Source organism: Aptenodytes forsteri, unplaced genomic scaffold (assembly GCF_000699145.1).
Source record: "Aptenodytes forsteri isolate BGI_AS27 unplaced genomic scaffold, ASM69914v1 Scaffold15, whole genome shotgun sequence".
NCBI lineage: Eukaryota > Metazoa > Chordata > Aves > Sphenisciformes > Spheniscidae > Aptenodytes > Aptenodytes forsteri.
The window spans coordinates 12574607-12598211 of record NW_008795129.1 but is presented as its reverse complement, the minus strand read 5'-3'; the positions used below and the strand labels follow the sequence as shown (position 1 = coordinate 12598211).

Genomic DNA, 23605 nt, shown 5'->3' with positions numbered 1-23605 from the left:
GACCACAGCAAAGTATGAATAGCCATGCTATTAGCCATTTAAAGGCAACGCTTTGGGACCTAACCCTCCCCACTCGCTTTGGTTGAAGTCAAATATGACACTGAATGAACACCGCTGCTCTTGGGCATTTGTATTCAGTCACCTTTTGCATTCTGCTTTGAACGCTCCAAAACACAACGTGGCAATACTCCACAGCTGTTTCTTAAAAAAAAAACTTCTGCCAGAAGAAAACAATTAAAAACACCATTGGGATTTAACTGCTCTGAAAAGGCAGTTCTCAATTGTCTCTTGCAAAACATCTACCTTAAAAATTCTATCTTTCTTAAAAGTAAAGACACCCTACAGGTGATGCCTAGACCATTCTATATCCCAATAGGATTTTAAGGTGAAAACCACACCCAAGGCTAAACACACAAAAATATAGTTTTGTGATATCAAAAATAACAACAAAAAAATCATCACTGGAAAATATCATCAGGTAAACAACATTTTTAGGGGAAAAAAAAAAAAACAAACAGAAAAAGCTGACTTGCAGGCTAGCTAGCAAAGTCACTTACTGCAGTGCCACCCAGAAAGGGGGGGGGGGGAAGCTGCACATTTACAGAACTCGTTTGACAGACTGAAAGCATCACAACACGTTTTCTTCTCCAGTTACAAGGATACAAGCAAGAAATGTTATGCTTGTTCAGTTTACTTGATGTCATATCTCACCAGTCAGTTCAGTGGTTGTCACCGTGGGACATTACAACCCTCTAATTCCATTCTGTGGCTTGACAGTGACCTGTTCTTCAATTAAGCTGCAGCAAGGAGACTCTGCACTGACAAGATATTACTGCAATTTCCTTTTCTGCAAGGAAAGCGATAAATATTTTATGATGAAAATTCCTGGCTCCCAGTACTATAGCTTTGTATAGTTGATCTTTGCAGCAGTTCACATACTGATGCTGTTTCTGATCCCCAGTCCATCTGAAGGGCAGCTAAGTGTTATCTATTCCACATTTTTCAAAGAATTCCAGATTATTTACTTGGGCTTCCATTCTGTGATGGGAAGCCATAAAGCCTCCAAATTGTCCAGATAAAAAAATTATTCTAGCCTCAAAGAGCAGTAAACCACATCTTTTTTGGGATCTGTGAACAAATATTCAGGAGAAAGAAAAGAAAAGAAAGGAGAAGAGCTGACTACATGCATATGTGGAAGAGGAATCATTTAGCCAACAGATCGTTACATATCTGTTAAATATCCCTGAGCCTTGTCCATCGACACAGTCACGTCCATACTACCAACGATGCAGCAGTGTAGCACTGTGCGTGCCCTATTCTAAGCATAGTCCAAGGATGTTTCAATCCACAACTGTCCCAATGCTAATGCTTTCCTAATGCTGTTTTAGGACACTGCTTCTGTTCCATTCACCTGTGGCTTCTCTACACACGACTCCTAGCTAGGTTTCACAAAGACCGAGGGGACATGCAATTCGTATCAGTAAGACCACTTTTCTGCTGGCCAAGCTCAAGCCAGATCTCTAAAGGGAGAAAACTGAAACTTTATGAAAACTTTGCCCTTCTAACCGCATTTACACCAGCACAGACAAACATCATCCTGATCAATTTCCCCTCACCTCAGCTTGCCAAGAAACATTAGCAAGTGGCTAATGTCAACCAAGCTTAGAAGGTCACCAGTTACTTGCTCTGCATTTAAAAGGACCTCCAATATTTCACACAATATTGCTATGCCTTCTCCACACAGCCCAGTAATGCAGCGAATTTTAGCCCTGACACAAGATTTCAGAAGCGGTTTTTTTTGTTGTTGCTGCTGTTTTCAGACAAAGGGTTCTTCAAGCAGAGATCATGCAACCTGAAGAAAATTGTGAGCCAACAGTGTCTTCAGACTCAAAACACTGTTCATTCTCACTTCTGAACCAAGTCCTTCAACTAAATCTCCAGGCCCTTGCAAATTTATTCTTCTACTTAGAATTGTGACAGAGTGATTTCCTCACAATATTTTTTTTTAATAAAAAATTATGGAAAAGAAATTCAAACAGTATGAATCAAAGTACCACTTGCAGTTCTCAGCCTTTTCAGCCAGCTCAAAAAGGTTCAGCAGGCTTTACCTGGAGCCACACTCCCAAAGCTTTCTCAGGCTTTGGCCTCTTTTCCTGCCATGCCCTCCACCTTACCCCTCCACTGCTTTTCTGCTCAGATTCAGAGAAAAATACTCACAAAAATAACCAACAAAATCTCTACATGTTGCAAGCTGGGACATGAAGTTGTGGAGAGATCTGGTCACCGTCTGGCAACTGTTTCTAGAAAAGGAACTGGATTCTTATATTTTAATTCAAGACCAAACTGTCTTACTTCTATCATCGCCCCCCTCCCAAATGCTCCTACAAGGCAGGTCAAACAGGTCTGTATACAAAACTTTGCGAGCAATAAGTTTTCTTCAGCAGCACCAAGGAGAAAAAGCTGCAAACAAGTCACATTTTGCAAACCTGGGCTCCCTGCTCTTGGTAGGGGGAGAAGCAGGCAAGGAGGATCTTCTACAGATCAATGAAACTGGGCCACAGAAGCTAAAGTGAGGAGAAGCGGTTGAGCAGAGTTAGGCAAAACCCTAGCACTGGAGGGCAAGACCTCATTAACAACTCTGATAACGATCCTCAGAGGTGCAGAATGGGAACAACTCGTTACTTCCTACCTGCCTTATTCCAAATCTTCCACACCCAAGGAACTGATTAACTCTCACTTGGAAAAGCAAAGGCCCCCGCAAGGCAGGGAATGAGCTGGGGGAGGCACAAGTGAGAAAAAAAAAAAACAACCCAGGTGGCTAGAGCCAAGTGGCCTACACGGGGATGAGATGAAGGCAGAAGTTTTAATTTTGCTTCCATGGATTTTAACAGCAGCGAGAGCCAGGGCTTACTCATTTGGGATTCCTAAAAATAGCACTTGCCTAAGTAACCACACAGGACCACATGGGGCTCTATTTTCCTTAACTAGCTTTTGATCTAATGGAATTCTTCAGTTAAGTAAAAGAAGAAACAGGGTCTTTGTGGTGAAAGCACATGACCAGGAGTTAGGAGAACTGGCTTCTCCTCCACACTGCTACAGATTTGTTGTTTAGTCTTTCATGCAAAACAATGCAGCTCTTAAAGTACACTTCCACCTCAGATCAAAACCTGTGACTGCATTTAAAAGCTGAAACATCCGTGCCAGCTTTGCTCCTTCCAGCAAGCAAGCCAGTGGTGCAGCCAGAGCTCAATGTGAGCTGCAAGCTCTGTCCATGAGCCAAAGACCCAAACAATTAGCCTGGTTGCACTCCATGCTGTCATAGCTATACTGGTTGCAGCAGAGCTGATGTTAAGAACAGCTTTTGTACATCTATGTGCATTGCATTTGTCCTTCTGCACTGTGTTGTAGCACTGACCTCTGCACTTCACGTGCCTCACATAGGAAATGAAAATAAACCTCCTTATAGATGTGCAGCATAGTTCTTTAAGTACTGGTAAGATGTTCATCTATCATCCAAAGATGCTCAAATACTGCAGCAAACCAATGAAGTTAATGCACCCAATGCAAGAAAGCAGAGCAGCAGTTCAGCAAGGCTGGAAAGTGCAGGAGCAGAGCGGAAGCGACACATGCTGGTATTTTAGTCAGCAAGCAAGCAACCTGGTAAGGCCTCTGAGATCTTGACCAGGATAGACAAGCTCTGCCCTGCCAGAACTGGCTGCTTTCCTGGGTTTGCAGAACCCTACCTGCTTCCCACACCAGGGAGAAGGCTATAAAGGACTCACAGCTGAGATGCTGATGAGACCCTGCAACCTGCCGGCTGAGCTTAACACGTTCCCCAAAAGCTCCCTTCCACTCTCCGCAGCCACAGCATGAGCCACTGCAGCAGAGGGGTCAGGAGCTGGGATTCCCCACAAAAGCAAGTTTAAGCAGAAGAGACTGGACAGCAAGACACGAAGTGGAGCAGACCGTTAACCCCTTCTCTGGGTGACAGGAAAGTGAGCCAAGCCTAGCATGGAAGGAGGAGACATTTCAGCAGCCACATTGCAAAGAAAGGGCATAACACACCTGACAATACATTTAAACAATGCAAAACATCCTTTCCAATGCCTGCAGCAACTCAGCTCCTATCCTAAAGATCTAACGCACTTGGGCCCACAAGCGCTTGCCAAGTTGTCAACATGGCCTTTGATATCAAAAAGCTTTGAAACCCCTGCCTTAAAGGCCAACAGTTGTTTCTCCACCCATATTTGAAATGCAAGATGCCTGAAAGCTATAGAACTATTTTAACACCGAACATGCAGGAGTCTACACCACAGAGCGGACACGTTCTCTGGGAACTGCAGTTGGAAAACTAACAAGTCCCCTACTGCTACAATAACCGTAGCTGCGTAACGGAAGACGTGCCAGGGATCGCAGGAAGCTCAAGCCTTCCAGCGCTTTCTGCGATCTCCATGGAGAGACCAGACCACAGAGCACCTTGTTTAAACCTGTGTTAAATGCCAGGATAGCAAGGGATGCGGGGCAGGGAGGATAAACTGCCACTTTTTTTTTCTCTTAAAAAAAAAAATTTAATCAAGTTGTACACCAAATTGAGGCCTTGAGTGTTTTTTGTTCTCCTTCGGGGGGAAAGAAAAGTCAGTAAGAAGTTATTGCCCCACATGTCAACAGAAAACCCGTGCATCCCACCCTGCAACTCAAACGTTACAGCTAGGGGAGGGATCCTTCATGCATTTTTCACCTAGATGCTATCCATTCTCTATTTTACTTCTATTTCTTTTCCAGGGGGTAATGTTGATGTAATTGTGATTTTCTAAAGTCAGAGGACATCTTTGACCCTATGCTTTCTGAGTTTTCCCCCCTTGACTTCACAGCTGGTCACACTACATCCCTGGCTCCTCTTCAGCATGACCCGGGAGGACTCCACAGCACCTGAGACCACATAATGTGCCACAATCCACCGGCTCCTACCAGGATGGAGCCCCAAGGCGCCAGCCCTCAAATTTACAGCCACTGACTGAAGTCATGATTTCACTCCACACACACCAGAACTATTCACCAACTGCTTAAAATACCCTTCTCCGCAGACACGTACGAAACGGTTGCAGCACAGGTTTCAGTAGGAGTCTAGTCTTCCCCCTTTGGCACAGTAATTTAGGAGCTGTAAGACATGCATTAAGGCTGGTCTGGTCCAGACTTTTACAAGCTTTACATTTCACACTGATGTTATCAGCTAGTAAATCATACACGTTGCAAGCAAAATAATTTTTTTTATATGCTTTTCCTATATGTGTTCCTCAGAACTGAGTGTTCTGGATACATTAATTGTTTTCTGTCAGTCATCTTTCCAATTAAGATCTGCTCCTTCCTTCCTAATTTTTCCAGTATGTTACACAAAATTTAGTTGCTGACATGTTCCAACAGAGACAAGAGGAATGATCAGTAGAGATTAAAGCATGCCATGCATCAGCCAACTTCTCAAACAACTGACAAAGGAAACACACAACATCTTAAAAGGAGAGGTTTACAGAGATGGCAGCTCTCTTACGATGGCTGGTCCCAAGATCATCACCATTTCTGTCAGTTGTCAGAAGTGTTTTATGGTTGCATTTAAAAGAATGGCAATGAAATCCCCAAACACACACAAAAGAAGAGCCCCCAAATGCTATCTCTACATTTTGTTAATTCAATTCCAAGCAAGACCAATTGCTTCTTACAGGGTCATCTTTAAAGTCTACTAATAGTACTACAGGAGCTCTGTTCCAGGTTACACAGGGGCAGGATCATCAATAAAACTAACAAGACAAAGTCAGTCGTGCCCTTACGGATTACTTTCATTAACACAAGCACCCTAGCTGTTTTGCAATCCTTATGCACAGGCATTTGTCAAGGACTCCAAATCAAAAGCTTGTCTGGTCATATACAACTTGGTATAGAGTGTGCTATTTTAAGAGACCAGCACCTATCGCACAACTCTAGATGAACAGTAGATGAACCATCTGCTCAATCCACAGAGTAGCTAGTGGTAGGTTTTGTTTTTAAATAAAGATGCTACTGATTTTACATCAGCAAGAAGTCAAGTTGCAAGGCATTAACTAGTATGCTCTCATCTCATTTTCCCACCAGCAACAGGATTCTCAGATCCAAGTTTTATTGCTCAATAGCCACAGCTTCTGCCAAAAATCACAAGGGAGCCAGGGGGAGGGGATGGCAAATATGAAATGGGACAACAGCTGTCAAGGTAATTTGATAGCAGCGATGGCTTCTTGAACCAGTGGACACTCTTGAGAATGTGAGCCAAGGCCTCCAGGCATCCACAGAAAAGCCAAGTAAGATAAAGAGCTCGGTGAGAGAGCTGATACAGATGTCTGAGACAGAAGAAAGAACAAAGAAAGCCAAGGCCATCTAACTTCTAAGAACTTCAGTTTTCCAAACAAAAAAAAAAATTCAGAGCAAGTGTCCAAATGAACCCTCCCAGCCATGAAGACAAACCATCTTTTGTTTGAAAAATGTTTGCAAGTTTTCCCAGTACCCTTTCCAAAAACATCGCAAAACTACAACATCCAAAGAGAAAACAGGAGTGAAGAATGAGCTGACAGATTAAAAGGTCAAGTCAATAATCTTCTATAGGTTCAAATCTAGCTCAACTTCCACTACCAAGCAGTTACCTGCGTTATGAGGCTCACATAAATTAAACTTATGACTACAAGTCAATTCCTAATAGACCAATGTCCACAGTCAAAAGTTTCCTTGCTGTGTCCATAACACAAAAAATATCCAAAGGAAATAGTTATCACTGGAAACCCTGACAATTTCCATACTTTTAGTTTAAGTGCTCCGCTAAATGAACCATCACTTCAGCAATGAGTCATATCCTTTGGTGGAACAGTAAGAAGAAAGCTCATTTGCCTGTGTCTATGTGGCACCTGTTTTAGTAACATTAAATGGATCACTGAGATACACCAAAAACACAGGCAAGCACAAACAGCAAGTCAGGAGCGTGTTAGCTGTGACAAGAGCAGCAGAGGGAGGTCAGATACTTCAGTGATTATTCTCATCAGTAGGTTTTACTCTCTCTACTTTTTTTTTCCCCCCTATTTTTCTATGATAGTTTCCCTTTTCTGTATTTTGTGCTTTAACCTTCTCCCATGCACTGAACAACTGCAGTTCTCCCACTTTCCCTCTTTTCAGAGCTTCTGGATTCTCCTTGACCACCCCCATACCCAGGCTTGTCTCAGCAATCTCATAGGAGTTTGCAATAGCTGGAAGAAAAAAGAAAAAAAAAAAAGAAGCAAATAGAAGTGCTCATAGCTTTGTTCAGTATTATTGTCACCTACTACAGACATGCTATGTACCAAGAAACATGATCACTGCCAAGATGCATCTATGTGTACATGATGCAGATAACCTGTTTCTTCATGCTGAAGTCAGCACTTTGACAGACACTAATGCAGTCAGTCCCTTATGTTAAAAACAGTTTATTCTCATAGGGAAAACAAGAAACACATGACAATTTGCTTCAAGAATTTAGTATCAAATTTTAAATCAAACGTAAACCTAGTTTAATGTACAATTTCTCTAATAAGATCTTCAAACATTGTACTCAAGCACCCTCCCTATTGTGAGAAGTCACTAGCTTGTTCAATGTGGCTGCAGATTTCCCCACAAGCATTGCAGCTTCCTTACCTGACCCTGGAGGGACGATCTACCACTATTTTTGTAAGCACTTACTAAAACCCCCCACCCAACACAGGAGCTTTTGCCTTAAGCGCTGGTCCTGCAGAGCGGACACCAGACATGGGAAAAGGAGGGTGGCTTCTGCAGGCCTCCTGACCCTCACGCGTGCAATTAAAGAGAATCCCCAGAATGACTGCCTCGAAGCCAAACAGGTTTAACAACCCTTCACCATCTCCGAGGCAGAAGGCAATTTGCTTGGTATGTCACAGGTAAAAATGTGCATGCGTTGGGGCAAGGGTAATGAGACATCTACCCCGTGCGACTTCAAAAGGTTAACAACTCAAAGCTTGCAACACTCCCATCTCTTCCTTGCGCAGCCTTCAAAGGCTGCCCTACCTAGTCCTACCATCACTCCCTTCGTCTCCCTGTACCAACACAAAGGGATTAAAAATTAAGGAAAAGTAATTTTCTCTGAAACTAGAAATCTATTTCTGTCACTTCTGGTAGCAACTTTTCCAATGAAATTTCTGAATTCACACTTTACTGGAGGACACCATTCACTCACCTCTTCTTTTAGTCAGTCAAGGGAAGAAGGATGAACTAGTCCTTGTCCACCCCTTCCTGGCACAAGCCTAAGCCCCGAGAGAGGGATGAGAAAATGGATCATGTCTTCACAGTTCCAGTCACATTCACTTTCTGAATGGGACAAGCAGCAAAATTCTCAGCTCCTCCATCCTGTTCCTACCTCCTATGTCAAAAAAAAACAATAAAGAACCAGGATGGAGCTAGACAGATCAATATGATCACAACCGCAGCAGAACTCTTCATGCTAGCACAACACAATCATGCCCCTGATTACAAGTCCAACACTGACCTTCTGCAGTAACAGACACTTTAATCAGACATCAGTCATTAACAGAAGCATGAAGAGACGTACTGATAATGGTATCAACAGGACACAGGTTCTTTCAATTCTGTGTCATGGAGGCGAGTCCAGCCTAGACCCTGACGTGCACATGGGCCCAACACAACCATCAGAGCAGTGGCAGAATCCAGTCCCTGCCAATACACTCAGAAAAAGCAGGACAGAATGAGTGGCATACCAGGGAGGTAGCCTGCACCACCCTATAGCAGGGTTGGACTATCAAAAGGACAGATCTTGCACACCCCCTTAACTGTTGACAAATAGGAGGTTGGTGGGCTGCTATCTCCCCATATCACAATATCACACACAGAAACTAAGCCATCCTTTTCATCCCAAATTTCACCAGCAGTGAGAACAGACTTGGATCTATACCACTGCATCCCTCTTACCCAGCTTGCTCAAGACTCCTTGGAGTGGATGGCAATGAGGAACACTGTTATGTTAGCCTCTGGTGTAACCAACCTGCCCATGGTGCAAGAACAACTTTCCAGCTGCACAAGGAATAGAGCTCAAGACTTCCTGGCTCATGAGGGAGCCAAGGTTTTTAATCATACTTTGGTTACCACCTTGTCACCGACAAGAAAAAAGGAGAGCTACTTGCATATCCCTCAAGACTGGGAATTTAAGCAACAACAGGCATGCCACTTAAAGACTTGCCTACTAGGTTTTCAGCCCAGCAAAACAGAAAAATATTTAGTTCATAATCAATCCTAAACTAGACATTACTTTAAAACTGTCTAAAAACAAAAGCCAAGCAGCATAGGATAAAAGGATAAACGGCACCTCTGACACAGTAAGGAAAAAATAGTAGATTAAAACCCCCTGTGTCTGTCAGGTGCTTTCTAACCTCTTACTATGAACTTTACAGGAGCAATTTTAGTACCCATAAAGCTACACAGAACAAAGCATTAACCATTGGGGCATTCACCCCAACTGTGTCTCCACACACTTGCCTAGTGGATGGCCTCATCTCATCTGTTGCTACTGTCTCCTAGTCTCTCTTATTTTCCTCACTTTCTGCCAACAAACAGTGCCAGGAGAACTACACATTGATCTGCAGAAAGGAGAGTGAAAACACTAAATAAAGACATTGACAGCCAAGGACCTCAGGGCAAGAGAAACAAAATCTGAGTCATTGGAGAGACTGTCAGTCTAAAGAAAGTTGCAATCATCATGCAAGGAAGCTATTACATGAAGATTAAACCAAACTCCTATTATATACCTTAAATTACAGGAGAAAAGCTGAAACATACTAGCTCCCACAAAACCATTCAGTTGATACAAGGGAAGGGGACAAAAATGAGTCCTCATTCTAGAGTAAAGTAACTGAAGCACAAGGAGAAGGCATCGCAGTCTATATGCAACTTTGGACAGCACTAGGAAATCCAAAAGATCAAACCCTCCACTTTATCCTTGCCCAACTCTCAACTCACTTGAAGCAGTTATGCCCTTGATTTCCTTGGGTCATTTTTCCATTTTGGAGGAAACAAACAAACAGGAGTAGGAAAATTAAATCTCCTGTATGCTTTAAACTCAGTTTTATGAGGTTAAAAAAATAATCTGTTCCTATCTGCAGGAATTTTTGCATCCAGTCATATCTTCAGGTTTTTTATATCCCAGTCATCCTCAAAGCCACAGAAAACACAGAGATGAGAATTCCTTTTGTTAGAATTGTTCACGAGCATTACCACAGCAAGAGTTCTTGCTCCCAGAAACTGCATGCTGCCTTTAGCTGTGGGAGTACATGTTTAATCACAGTACACACTCATTCCTTGTCACAACAACTAACAGCAGCGCTGGAGAAGATGGTTAAGATAACCTCATTTGTTAAAAGAATCTCTTGAGTTTAAAGCACTTCATTCCCTCCTGAAAGAATGTTCACGTTGAAGCTTCCTCTAAAAACTGGCAGGACACTGCCGGTTTAGTGCTTTTCAGAGGAAATAGATGTAGACCCAGACTCGGCATAAATGCCACCCAAGTCCCCAAGCCTACCAGCTTCCTCATGGTGGCTCTTTGCTCAGCATCCTCCTTTAAGCCTTTCAAGCACTTCAAGGCACTCAGCTCTTTCTACAGATCAGGAAGTAGATGCAAGTAGAAAGCAGGGTACCTGGATGCAGCCTCCAATACTTCCAAGTGTGTTTTCAGCTAGATATTAATTGGATAGCAGGAAAAATGGCAAACTACAGAGCATCACCAATATAAACTTGGGAAATAAGAGATATTTTGTTAATTTATCTACTCTATGCTTGGATTAAGATATTCCAGCATAGTTACTAGTTCCAGGATGGCTGCATGTCTATCTGAAAAAAAGAGCATACCGATTTCTCTGCAAAGCCCCAGAGTTTAAATGCAAAATCGTCAGGGATACAGCTAGACAACTTCCCCCTTTCTGAATATTTTCCTTGGAACTTTTTGGTTGGAGCCTGTGCATTGCATGGGGCTGAGAGGTCTATTACTCTTGGAAGCTATACTCCCAAATTCTTTCCTTTACTGGAAGATGTGAGGTTGATGATTTGCAAAGAAGAAATGTATTAAAGCCTCTTACCACTGGACCATGTTCAAACAGCGGGCAAGCAACAAGTTTAAACCCAGTTTTCAGGCCAGGAATCAGAAATTAAAATGCCCTTGACACTCAAATGTATGTGTCTTCCCTCCACCCCACATCCTTCCCCAGTCTCTCTCTCTCTCTCAAAAAAAAAGCAAGCTTGTTCAAAGATTACAGCAAAAACTGAAAAATTCAAAACAGCTGTTCTGGAAAGCAAAAAAACATTAACAGAATAGACCCATTGACATCAGAGCTCTCCTGGTAGACACCTCATCCAATGCACAACAGGTGTGCCCCTGCAGAGAGGAGGAGCAGAGATTGGGATTCCCATCTGTAGTGCATCACACAGCACAGGGAAACCTTCATCCCCACCCTTAAACTCAGGGGCATTGGAGAAAGCAGGAAAAAAGAAAGCTACTGTATTCGCTTGCACATTGGCTGCACGCACTACAACTGCACTCACAGGTTCAACCCTATGATTGGCATCAAGCAACAGATTGCTGTAGTTCTTGGAGACTGCATCCATTATGTAGGTAATTAAGTTTTTCACTGCCCCAGCTGCCTTCCTCAAGCTCTAACCTCAGGGGATTCCCACGTTGGGAAGCTTCACCCCCCACTGAGACTGCCTACAGGGTGAACTGTGCAACTTCTCCATTTCCAGGTTCTCCTTGGGAGCCTTCAGACAATGCAACACAAGCTGGATTAAACCAGAAGCTACTGGCAAAGCAATTCCACATTAGTGATCATAATCCCCCCTGGGCCTTTGTCAACTGAACAGAAAGACCTAAAAACTGTCAGTCCTGATTATGATAGAGAGGCAGGCTCCATCAGATGGAAAGGGAATGAAGCTTTAAGCGTGTTGTGATCTCTGTAAAGGTCACAGGAAAACACAAATACGCTAGTATAGAAGGAACAGAAGTAGGCTTTCCTCTACATGTGATACAAGAAAGTCTCTCATTTCTTTTGCAAGTGAGCACTCAAACTTTTAGTAGCTGATGTTGAGACTAAAGTACACTGTGCAGGATTTTCATTAAGAGAGAAATAGACAATGATTTTGATAGGGATTTTGATTTCTCTGGGAGAAATCCCATTCACGTAGCGCAAGCAATTCTTCCACACTAAGAGAAGAAAAAAAATACTCCCAGTGAGCAGTGTGAAGTTCTTGAATTCAACTGTGGAGTTATCAGTGTTTTCAAGCCTAACCACTCCAAAAGGCTCCAGGCAAACTAGAGTATCAACAAGAAGATAAAAGTTATTCCCCATGAGGGCAGGGAACCAGCATGCAACAAAGACCAGATCACATCTGAAGAGCAACATAAATCCCATACAGCTACAACCATGTAGACCATATAGCGAGCTATTCACAGGACCACTGCCCCAGCTTCCAGTGAGGCATCCCTTACTCCTCTCCTCTGCTGGAAGAAGAGCAAGACTAGGCAGTGAGCCTTCATATAACTGGTATCTTGAGAGACTCTTCCTCCCCCCCTCCCCACATACTACATCAAGACACTAAAATAAAAGCTGAAAGACAAAAAGCTTTATCTGTACGCACACCTCAGCTACACAGCAGGGGAAAAAACCCACACAAATTCACATAGCAAAACATATCACACTAATTTATCCACCTTGAAGCAAAAACTGAGTGATGTCCCTTGGAGTTCAAGTTAGAGCTACTGAATAGCTCTAGTTCACAATTTAGGCCTACCTTAACTAGTAGAAAATTTAACTGAAGCCTCTTACTAGATGCCCTGTAATATCAACTGGAGGCCCCTGTCTGCACTTGCTGTGTACGGGAATTGCAACTGTAAGAGCTGTACTTGCTTCCAATGGAAAGATGTCCCAGGCTAGATAGGAAGAACTAAGCCTGCAGCTTGCCTAAAACCTACAGCCACACCTACTTTCAATGCCAGATTGTAAGTTTTTATCAAGAACAAGTTCACACCGGCGGATTTTCTTCCTTTTTTGTAGAGTCTAGAAATTGCTGACAAGCAATTCACAAGCAATAAAAGTGGGCAACTGATCATCGTTGTCCTCACATAACTGTTGCATGGAAAGGGATCCTGCAGGATCACTTCCAGCCAAGGGCTGCACTTTGAACCGCCCAGTGCAAAGGGCAGGCAGGACAATCTTCTGGAAGCAGGAGGTGGAGTACTGGAAGGAAACCAGAAATGGCAAGATCCTTCTTAAAATTGTTTGCTGGCAGCAGGGTATCCAACTAAAGCAGAGTCAGCATTTTGTTACCCTCATTACCCATGGACTGTGGGGAAAATAAAGCCTTGTTCACTTCCACAAAGATACCGCCCAGTGCAAAGGGCAGGCAGGACAATCTTCTGGAAGCAGGAGGTGGAGTACTGGAAGGAAACCAGAAATGGCAAGATCCTTCTTAAAATTGTTTGCTGGCAGCAGGGTATCCAACTAAAGCAGAGTCAGCATTTTGTTACCCTCATTACCCATGGACTGTGGGGAAAATAAAGCCTTGTTCACCTCCACAAAGATCAACAGTCATGAATGGCTCCATCATACCACTGTAAGAGATTATACCACCATAAAAAACTCACTATAAAAAAAAAACCACCAACTTTCATTCATGCTTGGTGTGGGAGAGAATCTCAAGCAAGTAGAAGCCTGGCCTTGATGGCATGGTTCACCCTGCAGAGAGCCATGTTACAACACCGCTCTTATTTGAGCAGCAGATCCTTTCAGGACTGCCAGCAAAAGAATGGTGCAATCCCAATGGAAAGCATTACAGAAAACAAAACTATACAGATCTTTTGTACTAAATATATGTGCTCATCTTCTGGCCCCAGCTCCTTTGGCTGGAGCAAAGCTCTTGCTTGGTTAATTAGTAACTGCAACAGAATCGCGTTAACTTATAACTCCTGAGGCCTCAAGTCATCAGGTTTCAGTTCCCAGATTGACAGGCATCACACTTACTCTGCCCTTCAAAGTACAATTCCTTGATGAGAAGGGCTGTTGCTTCATATTTAAACACTGAAATTATTATACCCAACAAGTATATGCTTCAATACAAAGAGACAACAAGTAAGTCCAATTCACACAAGTTTTCTTAGCTTTGAGGTTTCTGTTCAATCTAGGGCTTGGGTATTTTAAGACAAGTTGGTTACAAGACAAGTTGCTTTTCTAGTATTCTTTCACTAGTCCTCTCAAGCAGACATCATCACCGGTAGGTAAAGAGCAAGACTGACTCGTCTTTAAATCACAAAAATAACCACAGGCACCCATATAAGAATCCTAATTTCCAACATGCCAGCCAACCCAGACAAAGAAACATCTCTCGCATATACAGGTTGTGTACTAAAACAACACAGTTGTCAACCCATATGATATCCCATAGACAACACAGAAGTGTGGCAAAATCTGAAAGTCCTTCTTCTCTTCAGTGAAAACTGGCTGCCCACCAAAATTCTGGAAGACTCACAGGCAATTTTAATACAAAACACGAGAACAATGGCTCTAAGGCCTCTAAGGGCCCCTACTCATGACTCTCCAGAGTGGAAAGCTACTACAGACAGAGCCATAAACAGGGAAGAGAGCACTTTTGAGTAAAGGAGGACAAAAAAGGAAAGCAAGTTTGGAAAGAATCAAAGCCTCTTTGTTATTGGGGACCAAGAATGGAAAGATAAGCAGAGCTGGCCACTGTGTTAAGTACATTCAGTACATGCAACTCCAGCGGCAAGTCAAAAGAACATCCATTTTCTCTCCAAGCTTGATGGATCTCTCTGCCATCTGTCCTTCTGATACTGCAACTTCGTGTTTCAAGTTGGAGTGTCAAATAGGGACCTGCTTCCTGCAAGCCCACTTTGTGAAAGACACAGTATGGTTGCATGTCCTGGAGTCATAACATTAGTGGGGTTTTTTGGTGGGTTTTTTGTTGTTTGTTTGTTTGTTTTTAAAAGCTATGGGAAATCTTTTAGTAGACTTTAGTTTCTCTGCCTCAACTCATAACAATATGTTTTGAAGAATCACAACTTCATTACTCCACATTGTACAAAAAGCCATTTAGAACACCAAGGGGCTTCTCAACTTACCTGTTCCAGGCCATCCCTTTCTCTTCCCTACACCCACCTCTCTGTAAGGAGACCTACACTGAGGTGACTAGGTCACCTCTTCCCCTTATAGTTCCTTAACCAGCTTTACTTTTCATGCCCTTCTCACAGATGCTTTGTATTCCATCACACTTAGTCCTAGTTTATTCCCAGCATAGCTTCTTCTGCCAGCAACTATTGGGCCATGCTGATTTCTAGGCCAAGGGAAAAGGTGGATTCCACCAGAAGGTTAATGACAGATTTTTGCGTCTCTTTTTCTATGATTATATATTGTTGAAAAGTGAAACAAAAACCCATCACTAGATAGTCCTGAAATGACTCAGTGACCTTGGCAGGAGCCAGGCTGGATCATCCACGTGATCTGGAACTGTTAGCCATGTGCTGTTGGCTGTAGCTCATTAGCACCAAGTATTTACACTCCTATTTGTAGCTGGTAGGCTGTATTTCAGGACCTTGTCAAATTAACAAGAGTGCCAGGTCATGCTCACCAGGGTATGGTTCAGAGTACAGGAGTACTCTGTGTTGAGGGCTAGTTTTACAAGCTCCATTAGTGAAATTGGGAGGGACTCAATACTAGAAGTGCAATTGGTCTATCTAGACTGGCAATTGCACCACAGATCTCTAGAAGCACATACGCTAATGAAAAAGTGAGCTCTCGTTAAGTATTAACGGGAAAAGCACGGCAGGATGAGATATAGACTCATTCAACACACTGCTCAGCCACTCCTTTCATTCTAGGCCTACTTGATGGTGCCTAAGCAGCTGTAAAACTCACTTATGACTCTTAATATTAAGCATACATTGCAAAGTGTTTAGAAGGGGTGAAGTAGTGAGACTTCAAATTCTCCAGGTCTTAATTCCTGTGCACTAGAATGTCTGCCCTCCAAGCGAGCAAGACAAAATCTGACACTAGTCAACACCAGGAAGATGAGTAGATCTTGTCTACAGTTTAATGGCATTGATGCTCCAAGCTAAGTGACCTAGTAACCCTCCCCAGTACTCCCACTCACTATAATGATTCCTTGAATAAAGAAGGGAGGGGACTGGGGCTCATAACATGTATGAAGTGTGAGGTGGCTAACCCCCTCACTTCCTCAACGACAGCTAGAGTGATATCACAGCCTGCCAAAACAAAACCTACCTTTGGATGGCTTCATACAGAAGTCACAATCAGAAATGCAACCTTTAGATCCACCTCTTCCTGCCACTAGCACTACAAAGTTACTGACAGGAGATACCCCACTATTGCTGCTTGTCTATGTGCAAGAGCTGACAAAGGTTCAGCGTTGATTAGACACACTCACAGAAAGAAAGAGGCATCTAGGGCTATTTAATAAAGACAGTATCTTTAGTTCCAGAACTTCTTGAATCGCAGCCTGATGAGAAGAACAAATAAATTTGCTCTTTTTTAATACTTTCTCTAAGCAGCCATAGCCATTGTCAGACACGTACTACTGCAGAGCATTTGCTGTCATTCTTACACCCTTAGAGTCAACTGAAGTTCACCGAGAAAGTGTTCTGCTCCTCAGAACCTCATGTTGGCAGAGAAATACTGAAACTCAAAAAAATCTCAGCCCTGGAAGAATACTGCAATGGTTAAACTACCTGATCATTTTCCTGCACTACTGAACTTGCTCAGAAGTTGACATTCTGCCTCTTCTTTCTATTCTACTCCAAAATCAGCTGTGAAATGCTGCTGGCTGCACAGACTGACCTGACGTTTACATCTGTGCCTATTACAGATAACCTTTACAGACACAGAGAAAGCAGATAGGAACATGGTTCACTTGTGGTGGAATTCACTCCCATCAGCTTCAGTGCAAGAAAGCATTTGCTAACTTAGCAAACAGTTGAGGGGAGGAAAAGGCAACTTCTTGTCTTTGTTGAATGACATGAGTTGCTAGCAGCCAGTTCAAAAGCAATCCAAGAATCATACCCAACCCGAACGTCATATTCAAACCTCTACTGCTCCAGCCGTTTAATTCACTTACTCCTCTCCCTGCCAGCCACATGAACCACATGTTTCTTTCTACTCTCAGCAGCAGAACAGAGCCTCCAGCTGGGCTCCTCACCAAGGCCAGGGTGAAGAAGCACCGCTGCTCTCCAGCAGCGTCTCTTCTTCTCCTGGTCCCTAAAAAAGCTTCACAGTAGGGAGCCCAGTAAGAACTGGAGCTGTTCTCCGATGCATTCCCCTTGACGCCTCCCCCTCAGCATACCAGCAGGAGGGCTGCCTGCAGTAACCCACATCCGCTCCTCTCCAGTGGAACGAGCACGCATCCCCCAGGAGCTCTGCCAGGCCAGCAAAGCTCTTGGCAGCGCAGTACCTGCGGGTGCTACACTGTCAGACAGCCAAGAAACAGTTTGTCACGAGGCAACCCCCACCCCCACATGCAATTTTTGTTCAGGGAACAAATCTGCAGGCATATCATGCTAAGTCTTCTGTATCTTGGTACAAGAGAGGCAAATTCCCTCTCCTACCACTCCCCTACTCTCTTCGCACAAAAAAGTCTCCACGCTGGACCTCCTCAACACCTTTTCCTTTATATGAATTTCCCCGAAAGGATCAGAGGAAGTGCCTTTTGTTAGCCAAGCAGCCTTGAAAACGATATTGTTTTCCAAGAAGAAGTTTTACATGCCTTTGATAATCCCAGAAGGGATTTATGTAGTTTCTTCCAGTTTCTCGTAATGCTGCAGTCACAGGCTTACACAGAAAAATGGCTCAGGAGACAGACAACCTGTTAGATAAACTAGAAAGTGAGCATTCAGATCCATTAAATAAAGGTTATTCATGGGAAGTCTGGACTTAGATTCACCAGGATGGGAAACCATAAAACCTGAAAGGGACCAGGAAAGAAGCCACCAACAAGCCTGGGTTAGAGCTGTACCAGAAAGGTAAGTGACCTAATAACAGAAAAAAAAACCCTCAGACCAACAACAGTAATGCAGAACTTTGGATCCCTGGGCTACCAATCGCTTGCTGTCCTATCTGCTTCCAAAAAGAGGATCTATGGGCCCAAAAGAGTAAGCAGGTCTACGTATTCTTCTCTGCTCCCTCAAAAGTAAGGGGTTTAGGGTTCAGGTTGCTGGGACTTAGTTTTCTTTGGAGGGGGAAGAGGAACTAGAAAAGAAATGGACAATGTTTTTCCTCCAGGTCCTATGTCCACACTAAATATAGCCACCAAACATACACATTATTAAAAACAGACAATACAAGATCAACAGAGCATGAAGAGAAGATCATCAAGTTAAATCTGACAAGGTTTTTCGGAAAGAAAAAATCTTTTAATGTCCAGTTGGCAATGATTTTAATAAAGAATCTAGGAATTTTTGCAAGGCTGCCATGTGATTCAGCAAACAAGAGCTCAGAACTTCTGCACACAGTTACTGTGACTTCTTTGTAACAGGTTATTAACTCTGATCTTCAGTATAACATAATAGTGGAGACAGATATAAATGAGATCCAAACATATGACTCAAAGTTCCCAGATAAGGAGGACTCCGATTGAGAAACTGCTGCCCTCTGAAGCAGGCCAGGCCACCAGGAAAGCAGCCCGTACAACGGCCTGTAGAAAGTGGGCCAATCTTAAAATACTAGTATTACAACATGAGGCTTTTCAAGCTGAATTCCTGTAGCTCTGGCAGGCAGGGAGCTAGAAATAGAACGCTTTGGATTTAGGATCACACATGCAGAAATCTGCCTGTGAAAAACACCAAGAGCAAGTGCCAGAGAGCATTTGAACAGAGACCTAGGAAAACTGTCAAAAAGGGGGGGGGGGGGTTTTAGGGAGAGCAAGCCCACACACTTGTCAACAAGAAAAAGGAGACCAGTGGAGACAGTTCACTAGCTTCTTTCCAAAAGTGACTTTTGTCGCTCATTCACTCCCTGCCACAGCGTAGGAGCCAGGACACAAATCAGTCCTGGAACAGGTAACGCCTTGCTCCCTTTTACAGCAATGGCCAACGTCAGATTAGCTAGGAGTGGACTTATTTCAAATGAGATATCTCTTTGCGCTGAACAGAGTCAGGCAGGTCATTTCCTAGGCCAGTATAAAGGGTACCTTATACTTCCTTGCATTAAATTTGAGTGATTGAATTCGAGTAAGTTAAACGCTCAGTCTGCTCAACTTGTAGGCAAATAGATTTGACAGTGCTGGTAGAGGTTTAAGGTCTGTTGATGGGAATAGAAAATTGCCCCTCTTTCAAAAGCTATTTATTTATTTGTAAGTAAACAATGCTTTTTAGAAGAGAAGCTTTTTTGCAGACTGCTTCAGAAATCATGTTTATTCACACTTTAAGAGATTAGAGCAACAAGGGAGCAGGAATGTGCTGCAGCTCTCTCTTAAAATTAAGTTTCTTGCCTGGCAGCAGAGAAGTGAAACAGATACTTATTTTGCAATTGTGGGCAAAGAACATTAATAATAGGCTCACCACCAAATCCTCCAGCTGTTCAGCCTAAGCACCAGAACAAGTACAGAACTACCCATTTCATCTTCTGCAACAGCATAAGGACATATATCCTGCCATGCTTGGGTTTTGATCTCCTCCTCCTAAGCCTTCATTCTGTGTTAAGCTTAAGTATGTTTTGCTCCTGCCCAAAAAGTGAGCTTCAGAACGCCACCTACCCAGCTAATTACCAAACTCCTTAAAAAAAAAAAAAAAACAAACAACCCAAGCCTTTCTGCTTAAACAGATTAAAGTATTCAACTGACAGCACTATCGCATGAGCTGCTCGTTGCACCGAACAGCGGTAGCAGGGCCCTGGGTGGAAAAAGACATACACGTGAGTTTTGAAGCAAGTCTACTGCAGCAGAAGGTCAATGTGGTGGGAGGAGAATGATTAAAAACAGTAAGCTTATTTATTTTCAACCTCTACCAGAGAGTGACATGCAATTTGATTCTCACCCTTAATTTGTACATTCTCACGGGAATTTGGCAAGGTTGCTCTGAAGAAGAAAGTTTGAAGAACTCTTGCAAAAGACACCGCGCTATGCCAGATCAAGCAAGCTATCAGTTATTTACATTCATTTCAAAGGACACAAAGGAAGCCATTTATTTCCACCATATCTGCACTTTTAAAGAGAAACCAGTTAGGACAGAGCTGGTCCTAACACCAGGGCTTCTCAATACAGACCAACCAGCATAGCTATTCTGGAGCAAACATTTAAGTATGATCAAACTACCCTGAATTAATTCACAACTACAGAGACTCTTCCAGGACACAGCGATCTCAGGAGGGAACACACATGTTAGGAAGTCATCCTAGATTTGTAGCACTGGGACATTTCCTAGTACAGGGAAGGGAAGTCCTCTGGCTACCAGAGAAAGCAATCTCTGGTCTGCACCTTCCAAGCCACACAGGAGAACTTTAAGAAGCCTATTTTAAGCACAAGTTTCAGGAACTGTAAGGAGGCATATTTGGCTTAGCCACACATGCAGGATTAAAATGCGCACCTAATTCTCCAAGCTATTAAATAAAAGGACTCCTATGTTAACACACAGGAGTGCATTTCATCTCTTTCAGACAAGGGAAACAAAGCAACCAACAAAATACTCATTTCTTCAGACACCTTGCTACAAACAAAACTAGAAAAAACACAAGTCGGGGGGGGGGGGGGGGGGGGGGAGAAGAACCCTACACCCGCACATGCAGCGAAATCCATCTTAACCAGCCAACAGTTAACTGACATAATTGAGTTTCCTGGATCTGAGCTGCAGATCCTGCAGTGCAGAAACCACAGCCAAGGGAGGTTCTCCCTCACCTCTCCTTCAACAGCTCCAAACCCAAGTAAGATTTCCCCATCACTACACAGAGGCAGAAAGAAAGAAAACCACTGCTGCACTGGCCAGTAAAAAGCCAGAGCATGTTCACCTTCTATCCGTGAAGGTGAACTAAAGATGAGGAAACCAATGGGGTAACCCTCCAAATCCCCAAAATTGAGTTAAGCCGGAAGAAAGAGATCAAGTGCCATGCTGTCAAAGCTCAGCGTGTGGACTAAACAGCACCTGAAATTTAAGTGGTAATTTAAATTTATTACCTAGACAGATCATTCACTAATTTACAAAGTTCTTTTCAAGGTAACTTTTGCAGTTTATAAAAGGTGAACTCAAATATCCCCCGTTAGCCTAACTGTGGGGTCAGTGCAGCTGTAAAGATCTTCTCTTTCAGCCAGATCATCTCCCAGGGACTGAGCTGCCCGGCGGTACTTTGATCAGATCTCCATGGGTATGAACAGCTCCATGGCACTCCAACAGCCTTCAGTTTTCCAGCATGGGAGTCCACACACCCAATCTGTTTGAAATTTCACTCAACAATTTCTTTGAAAGCACCTTCCTGCACAGGCCATATAGCATTATTATTTGGCTTGCACAGAGGAACAGATTTAAAGAGGAAAACAAAAGAAGTTTCTTCCTTTCTCGTAAGCAAAAGCTTCTAACAGGAATTAAGATGCATTTGTCAGGTCAACACCTCCTAGAATTAAGACGGGGCCGGAAAGCCTCAGCCCCTTTCTGATGCAACTAATACACACGATACACAGGAGAGGTAGAAAGCATCACGTCTTTGCTGAGCCTGTGGTCCTGGGGGCAGGGGGAAGCCTAGGAAAAGAGACCTGTAACTCTGAAGTGCAGCACCAACAGGTGCTTTCGAATGTATTTTAAGACCCTGAAACTATTTATGAGTTACAAGATCAAAGCGTCAATCAAAATAACTGGAACATGAGCACAGAGCTGAAGTTGGCCGGCTGAGCCTATGAATGGAGCTAAAACGCCTTGTTTATCTCAGCACGTGTGTGCGCACTAAGCCTGAAAGATACGGGTGACCTACCCAAGCAGCCCACCCACTCCTCACTGTCAGGCCAGCTGAAAAAGCACGGAGAAGACACAGCCAAGTAACGGGCGCGGATTCCCGTCAGCGGTTCTCACTATAATGGACAGATGAGTGGAAAAAGCAAGAAAGAAAACAACCTTGCTTGGCACCATGCCCACACACACATCCCAGTGCAGTGGGGAAAAGAGGTCGGGGGCACATACCAGCTGCGTATCAGCTTTCTGGCCCAGAGAACGGGCAGATCTGGCAGATGCCTAAACACAGGCTACTCTCTGTCCTGAATGCACCTTTCCAAACCCCTCCGCAAGCAGAAACCCGAGAGGACCTCTCTGCAGAGCTCCCTCGCCTTCCCAGCCAGCTCGCCGTAGGAAGGTAGATGCTCATCGCCACCAAGCAGCACCCCTACGCCCCCGCCACAGGCACGAGCCCACCTTTCTTGAACTCCTCCAGCATGGCATCGAGCTTGGTGTCGTTGAAGACAAAGTGCAGCGGATGGTTGTAGAAGCGGGTGATGGTCTTGAGCGGAGTGCAGTCATCGGGGTCCACAAAAGCCAGGTCCTTAACGAAGAGCAGGTCCACGATGTTGGAGCGGTCACCCTCGAAAACGGGGATGCGGGTATAACCGCTCTCCATGATCTCAGACATAGTGTTGAAGTCAAGCACAGCCTCCGCAGCGATCATGAAGCAGTCTCGGAGGGGAGTCATCACGTCCTCCACTGTCTTGGTGCGCAGCTCCAGGGCTCCTTGGATAATGTTGAGCTCCTCCTTGACTAGATCATTATAAGGGTCGGTGACCCGCAGCATCTCCAACAACTTCTCACGGTTATAGACTGTGCCGATCTCCTGGCCCAGGACACAGTCCAGCAACTTGCTGACGGGGTAGGAGGCCGGGAAGGTCATCATCATGAAAAACTTGGTGAGGAAGATGGTGTTGGCGCCCACGGCCAGGCCGTGCCGAGAGCAAATGGCCTGCGGCACGATCTCGCCAAAGATGACGATACCGATGGTGGAGACCACCACAGCCACCAGCCCGGAGCCGGCGATGTCGTCCAGCAGGATGGTAAGCGTGGTGTTGACCAGGACATTGCCCAGCAGGAGGGAGCAGAGCAGGTAGTTGCCCTGGCGCCGCACTGGCTCAATGCGCTTGGCATAGTTCTTCTCTTTGTCTGTGCCACAGTTCTGCACAATGCGCAGCTCCATGGGGTCCAGGGCCATGAGGCCCAGGTTGAGGCCACTGAACATGCCCGAGAGGCAGAGGAGGAGCGAGATGAAGATGACCTGCAGCCAGAAGGGCAGCAGGAACTTCTTCTCCTCACCCACAATCATCTTGGTGTCCTCGCCGTCGTGGTAGATCCAGGTGGTCTCACCCCGGTCCAGGGCCATGAGGCCCAGGTTGAGGCCACTGAACATGCCCGAGAGGCAGAGGAGGAGCGAGATGAAGATGACCTGCAGCCAGAAGGGCAGCAGGAACTTCTTCTCCTCACCCACAATCATCTTGGTGTCCTCGCCGTCGTGGTAGATCCAGGTGGTCTCACCCCAGGGCGGGGGCCCGGCCGGCCCCTCGGCAC

The 23605-nt window shown here is 44.3% G+C and overlaps 1 protein-coding gene across 1 annotated transcript in view; it reads right to left on the bottom strand.

Annotated features, from left to right (window-relative positions):
* The window catches only part of CNNM2 (cyclin and CBS domain divalent metal cation transport mediator 2), a 125440-nt gene extending 102051 nt beyond the window's left edge, over positions 1–23389 (bottom strand). The window contains exon 1 of the mRNA XM_009277833.2: positions 22469–23389. Coding sequence (XP_009276108.1) covers positions 22469–23363 — 895 coding nt within the window. The 5' untranslated portion in view covers positions 23364–23389. The remainder of the gene's footprint in view (positions 1–22468) is intronic.
* Between the last annotated feature and the right edge of the window lie 216 nt (positions 23390–23605).